The sequence below is a fragment of the Antennarius striatus genome, chromosome 14 (genome assembly GCF_040054535.1).
Source record: "Antennarius striatus isolate MH-2024 chromosome 14, ASM4005453v1, whole genome shotgun sequence".
Lineage (NCBI taxonomy): Eukaryota > Metazoa > Chordata > Actinopteri > Lophiiformes > Antennariidae > Antennarius > Antennarius striatus.
The window spans coordinates 3633835-3640493 of record NC_090789.1 but is presented as its reverse complement, the minus strand read 5'-3'; the positions used below and the strand labels follow the sequence as shown (position 1 = coordinate 3640493).

At 39.2% G+C, this 6659-nt stretch overlaps 1 protein-coding gene across 1 annotated transcript; it reads left to right on the top strand.

Moving 5' to 3' along the window:
• Window positions 1-2116: 2116 nt before the first annotated feature.
• bloc1s4 (biogenesis of lysosomal organelles complex-1, subunit 4, cappuccino) lies at window positions 2117-5696 on the top strand. The gene is made up of 5 exons (XM_068333175.1): window positions 2117-2467; window positions 3597-3668; window positions 3771-3872; window positions 4734-4868; window positions 4956-5696. The coding sequence occupies exons 1-5, from the start codon at window positions 2150-2152 to the stop codon at window positions 5052-5054; spliced, it is 726 nt and encodes a 241-aa protein (XP_068189276.1). The 5' UTR covers window positions 2117-2149; the 3' UTR covers window positions 5055-5696.
• The last annotated feature ends 963 nt before the right edge of the window (window positions 5697-6659 follow it).

The following is a 6659-nucleotide window of genomic DNA, read 5'->3' as shown; positions in this document are numbered from 1 at the left end:
TGAAATTGAAGATGGTGATATATAATGAATAACATTAAGTTTTGCTGATGAATGCTTGATTTTGTCATAGTTGAACTACATTTTAAATCCTCAGTTTCACCACATGAGTTCCGCAGTTATGGCTGCTTAAATCACATCAGTTATAATTTCATCTGGACCCTCTCGTCACAGAAAAAGCAGATTCAACAGAAACAAACAGCCACAACAAACACAAAATTATTGAATTTTGTTTTCAACCTTGCAGAACCACAAATAAATACTTCTCTAAAGCTGTAGGCAGCAAAGCAAACGGTCGTATTAGAGGCTAACATCCTAATTTCCTCATAAAAGTATCTGAAAATTTTTAAAAAACAGAATCCCAAAACATGTGACTCACTGTTACTGGTAGATCTGTCATTCTGCAGAGACACTCATACCTTGAATATTCACAGTAATCAGGTAGATTATAAATACCGCACTGGTATTTATAATGTCTACTCGTGGATGAACTCATCCGTGAACCCTACTCTTGTTTGTTTCCCTGTTGGAGGCATTGTTGAAGGTGAAAGTGAACAGGGCAGCAAGGATTCCCACGTCGTGTCGTCACAAAACCATTTTTCATTGATGTAAGAGAGTGGAGATGGATTATTGTTGGCTGGAATTCCTTTTTTTGTGATTAGTCTTCATCTTCTGGCTGTTAACCACAGCCAATAAATTCAACATGGAAGTGCAGCAGGAATGCAGCTTTGTCCTGGGTCAGGAGGTCTTCCAGCTGGAACAAGCTCCTTTCACCTCTCTGCTAATGAATGTTTGTCAGCTGTGTGTGCTCAAGATACTGCACTGCTAAAACACCTAATGGATCATCCAATCCCCACCAATCGGTTGCTGGCTGCAGACTGCACCAGTAATTATTCATTTGGAGTGTATTGACTGACCTAAAATGTTATAGTGAAGGTAAGTAATTGCTTATTCGACAGATAATTACTCTATTTGATAATTTGTGTGGGGAAATGTGTGATAAACCTTCCATTAAAACTTCCCTAGTGCTCCACTGCATCAGATCCATCATGTAGTAATTCTGGCTGCCACCTGCTGGCCAGGTTTGGAATGACACGGCGCCACATGATAATTACAGTACAGTATAGATAATTATCAGAGCACAAAGTTTTGCTTTTTTTAAATTAATACCATGATAGTTTCTAAAGATAAATTATCAGGCATTTATATTTGGACGATTAAATATATAATCAGCCAAAGTAATCGTTTCCTTTTTAAGTTATTTTTATGCCTCATAACCAGTTGAGAATGCATCCTAAATGCAGATTTAAACCGTTCTTTTTTTCATAATACTTATTAGCAGTATACAGTATGATCTCCCATGAACACCCATGTTTGTTTTACAGATATTTGGCTGAAGCAATTTTTTTTTTTTGGTAAGTGACTAAGTTTCTCTCCTTGCTAACTTGAGACTCAAAGCTACATAGTTGTAATTCATGTTAAAGACATTAAAGTGTTTTATGATGAAATTATTGACTTTGCATCTTTCAACGTCATTTTAAAAATGTAAATGAAGGTAACTTTGGAGAATTTTGAAAAATCAAACACTGTTTGAAGGGTACAGTGAAGTTCAGTTTACTACTCACCCCGCTCAGTAAGTGAAAACATGCTTGGGTGAATGTTGCAAACCTTGAGAAACTGTCCTGATCATCCAGTGTAGTCCTGGCATGTTGTAAAGACTGCACAATTTTTACTACAGCAACAGCTAGATTTTGTGTGATTACCCCTTTTATTTGGTTTTGTTTTACAGAAATAATATCTAAAAAAAAACTGGCACTAAATTTTGATTTTGAAAAAATATGAGTTGGGAATGAATATTTTGAAAGAGATCTGGTCAGGTTCACTTCTAACATAATTGCTAAATACAGCTTTTTTTGTATTTTTTTTTTCAATATTTTTCCAATATTAGAAAAATATTAATTGACCAAACAATTTAAAACTGTTGCACACCTATGCACAATTATGAAAAAGTGATGTCTGACAGGGGTATACAGTAACAAATAACTTTATGCGCTAAACTATTTTTGCCACACGTGAGCCACCGTAGTCCGCACGTCACGTGACCCAAGTCAGTTGACAAGGCAAAACACGGCAGTGGGACAGAAAAGCCAGGATGGACTTCCATCGAGGAGACAGGGTAGGCCTTCTGTCGCCCCTGGAGGAGTCCAGCGCGGAAATCAGCAGAGACAGCGGGATCGTGTCGCAGAGTACGAGCAGCTTGTCGATGGTCAGCGAGATCCTGAGCAGCGGCTCCGTGTCCCAGAGCCCGAGCTTTGGCGCAGCGGCTAACGCTAACCCCCCGAGCCCCAGCCCGAACGAGGCGGCGGAGCCCGGGACGTCCGACCGGCACAGCACAGAGCAGGACGACGAAGTTGTGAGACACGCCGCCCTCGCCTACTCATCCTACATCCGGGCGACAGCGGGAGAAGAGGTCCGTGCTGGTGCCGCCTACACTCGGGTCACCCCGTTAGCTTTAGCCCGGTGAAAGGTGTTACTGCGGGGTTTGGGGCTAACAAGTAGCTCCGCTAAATGAATGGAGTGACCGACGTTCAAGAGATTTAAAAATACACAACTGTTGATACAAATTTACTTGTGTGGGTTGATTAATATGGAAATATGAGAGTTTTGGTTCCTAATTTATTTTTATTGGTTGTCTGTGACAAATACAGGAACTAAAATGAATAGAATGCTCTTGTTGCCATTAAAGATGAAAAAAAAACAAGTATATATATATATATTTAAAAAAAACAGAACACAGGTACAAGGAACAAGGCAGTTATATGAGTATTTTTACGAGCAAAACATAAAAACATAGGCATAATGACACAACTGTAATACAACCGTGAATCGGTGTGTTTCCCGTCAGCTTTGTTTAAAGCTGTAATTCTCTTCCTCATGAACTGGCATGACCTCTGGATGATGTCATCCCGTGGGATCGCAGCCCATTGCACACAGGTTTTAAGTATTTTACATCACCATGGCAACAGTGACAATGTGGGCCATATGCTTCATAGAATACGCATTTCTTCTTTTAGCAACCCGAAGGCCAACGGAAATGCCTGTAAACGGATTTTAATTTTGTTAATGCCAACACCATGACATTCATTATTCAACCATGTGACCAGAGTTCATATGTCTTGTTTTCTGGTTAGTAATTGTGAGCGAATCACAAATCGCTGCGCTGACATGTGATTAATAGCGGTGTTCAGGGAAGGGACTTGATAGTGTTTTCTTTTGCACCAATACTGTTGCTTTATGTGACTTCCTTTGCCCCTTGGAGACAAATAGTTTTTTTAATTGAATAATCGCTGATAATGTTTGCCTGACCGGATTGCTGTTGCGCCGCTTGACATTGTTGGAGTTTCTGAGTTCTCTAGCTGGATCATGAGTTCAGAGGCTGCTGTGTTCTGGCCCTCGCTGACTCCATTTAAAAACATATTGCTGAATTCCAGCTATAAGCAGTGAGCAGGACTTAAGTTCAAAAACCTGTAAACACAAGTATAAGAGTCTGTATGAGGCATATCATGCAATGAGTTCATGTTTGTTGATATCTCCTTTAGATCCTATGTTTGGAAAAAAGCTTGGAAGAAATGCTGACCAGAGTAGATGAATTCGTCGGAATGTTGGATATGGTAAGCCAATTAGACATGACAAAGGAGTGTGTGTGTGCCCTGTATGTTATTTTCACTGCATTACATCTGTGTTTCTCTTTTATTTGTGTGTCATCGCAACAGATCCGCAATGATACCTCTCAGATAGTGAATGAAAATCTACCTCAAATCCAGCAGAAATCTGATGAAATGAGACAAATTTACAGAAGAATTGATAAGTTAGAGGTAAGTGATTATTTTAGCTCCACAAATTTGTGTGTTGCTCTCTATTTAGTTATGTGTTTTTGAAGCACTCTTTTTTATCCCGACAATGGTGTTCTGTGGTCAGAGCAGACTGTAAAATAAACAGAGTTCTTAAATGAATGCATCAGGAAACATGGAATGTAAACAGGATATTAGAAAATGTTTTCACAGTTAACTAAGTGCAATATCCTCCTCACTATCTTAGAGATATTAGGCACAAGTACTGTAATCTTTATTGGTTGACCGTTTCATTGTCTAATAACTGAGGTAAACACTAGTCCCAGTTTTCAAATCCAATGTAGGAATTTCTCAGAGCTACCACCTCATTCCTTCATCCTGGAAACCTATTCTTAACATGGTTCATATGTTTATCATCAATAGCTTGAGAGTTATCAAAAAATATGATTTTCTTTGGATGTGGGTTAAGATGTTGTCGTTTTTTAAAATGTCCTGATTGAAATCCCTAAAATATTAAATCCATTTGAATTACTCTGAATAAACATTACTTGAGAAAACACATTTGCCGGGATCCGCTTCAACATTTTAATTTATTATTAGTTAATCTTCATATTATGTATTATTCATTATAATATGGCTTTTGCTTATTTAAATCTCTTGAGCATTTGTAATCAGTTATTTTAAACATGTGCCTAATTTTCAGAATTGATCAAATTAAAGTTGAAACAAGTACTGCCTATTTATTTGTTTGCATCACCGAGTAATCACCTTTCTTTTTTTGCGTGTGTTTTACCTTAATGTTACAGTGAAATTTTTTAAATGATACTCTATAAAGAATCTCATGTTTATCAACTTCTTTGCGGTGATGACCTTATGAAACTACAGGCCTTTGTAAAGATGGTGGGAGCCAACGTCAGCGCGATGGAGGAGCAGGTGGCACAAGCAGAGGGAGAGCTGGGAACGCTACCAGGTGCTTTCAAGAAGATCCTCCGGACAATGAGCGTCCCAGGCTTTTTAAATGTGAGTGATCCGTGTTGTACGGGTGAATTCGTAGTTCTAAATATTCCGATAAGCATTTGAGATTTTGATGTATTGTGTCCCCAACAGAAACCGGCCAGCCCAAGAAGACCAGCACAGCGTCAGCGTCAGGAGATACCCAGCGTGTTCCGAGCAGATGATTTTTTCACATCGCAGCCAGAACAGTGAAAGGACATTTAACAAATCACTTGGTTCTAACCTCAGAGGTCTGATGGGTGAAATTGTAGAGACAACTTTTACTGCCATCCATTGCGGGATGATCTACTGGTGCAGTGGCCTCAAAAAAGCAATAGTAGCCTTTTCTGAACAAGTCAGAGGATGGATCAGTGCATGGAGACTTTCTGCACTTCCAGTGTTATTCACCAGGCAGCAGCAAAGACTGAACTGTAGCAACAATTGAGGAAATGATTTTTAAAGTGCCTAAACAGGTCTTGTTTCTGTCGGTCTTGTTTTCTCTTTCTGTTTTGTGGCAGATTAGGAGGACATTGTCATCCCAGCTGCATATGGGACACTGTAAAGAAGGTACAAACGGAGGAACTGAGTCGAACAAAGAATTAACCCAGCTTTTTAGAAAAGAAAAAAAAACATTCCTACTGCTGGTGTTTGTAAAGACCTGCACGCTGTTATGAAATAATCTGCATTTCTAATCTCACGTCAGTCTCCCCCTAGCAATATGACGTCATCCAGTTAAGCATTTAGTGTCTTCCATTTCAAAATATTCAATTTAGCCTTATGTTTCTTGCAGTTTCCTCGTTGATATAGGGCTGCGTCTTTGATGGCACCTTTTCAATAAAAGCACACTATATATGATGAGTTGTGTTCTCAAGCTGTTGCGTTATCAAAAGAAAAGTGGTGGAATCTTGAGGAAGCGATATGATTTAATCCTTGTTCATCAGAATCTTTACAAAACTGGACTTTCTTAAGGTTGATTAAAGATGTTTCACCTTTCATCCAAAAGGTTTCTTCAGGTGTGATTGGCAGAGCGTCCAGATACTGGTGCTCCTGTTGAAGCAGAAAACAGCAACACAAAACCTCCAAGACAACAAAACACCAGCAAAGATGAATGACAACAGATTTCTGTTTATCTTTCCCTCTCTCGTTTGTTGTTTCTGGATTTGTCAGTCTTAACAAACGCCAAGTTTGGATAGTCGCATGTTTTAAGAGCATTCTGGATGGGCTTTTGGATTTTCCCAAGTTTGCCTTTGGAGAGCCAGAGTGAAACATCCGTCAACTCCCACCTGATCTGCATGCTTTGTTTTCTATATCATAATGTTCAGTACAATTCATTGTTTTTTGTCTTTCTCAACCAAAATTCTGAAGTGGCAACTTTCATATTTAGGATTTTTTTTTTAATGTCTGTAGTTTTAGAATTTCCAGCTTTCTGCGAGGCACATGGGTTCATAGCTGTTTGTTCCCAGTCATTATTTCGGTAATTAAAAATTACATTTTCTAAATTTAACCGCAATCTTTTCATCCTTGTTTATAAAAAAGACCGACCAGTCAGCCGATATTTAAATCGCAGTAAATTGATATGATGCTGAATTCTACATTAAGGTTTGATATTAAAACAATTTGACACGTAAATCGACCTAGCCGGATGCGTTTCTTCACTTCCGGTGCAGGCTGTTGTAGTCTTTTGTTGCTGTTACCGCCCCCTACTGCCGCTGCCTCCTCTCGTCCGGCTTGGTTCCGTTATTCAGGCAGCGCACACAAACCTGTTGGCATTTTTAATGTGGGCGTTCTTGGTTTGGTTGAGAAACACGATCTCCTGAC

Bases quoted from the DNA above. Each gene is read 5' to 3' on its own strand.
- bloc1s4 (XM_068333175.1), top strand. From the start codon at position 2,150: ATGGACTTCCATCGAGGAGACAGGGTAGGCCTTCTGTCGCCCCTGGAG. The intron at 2,468-3,596 runs GTCCGTGCTGGT...TATCTCCTTTAG, and splicing joins GGGCGACAGCGGGAGAAGAG to ATCCTATGTTTGGAAAAAAG. The intron at 4,869-4,955 runs GTGAGTGATCCG...TGTCCCCAACAG, and splicing joins GCGTCCCAGGCTTTTTAAAT to AAACCGGCCAGCCCAAGAAG.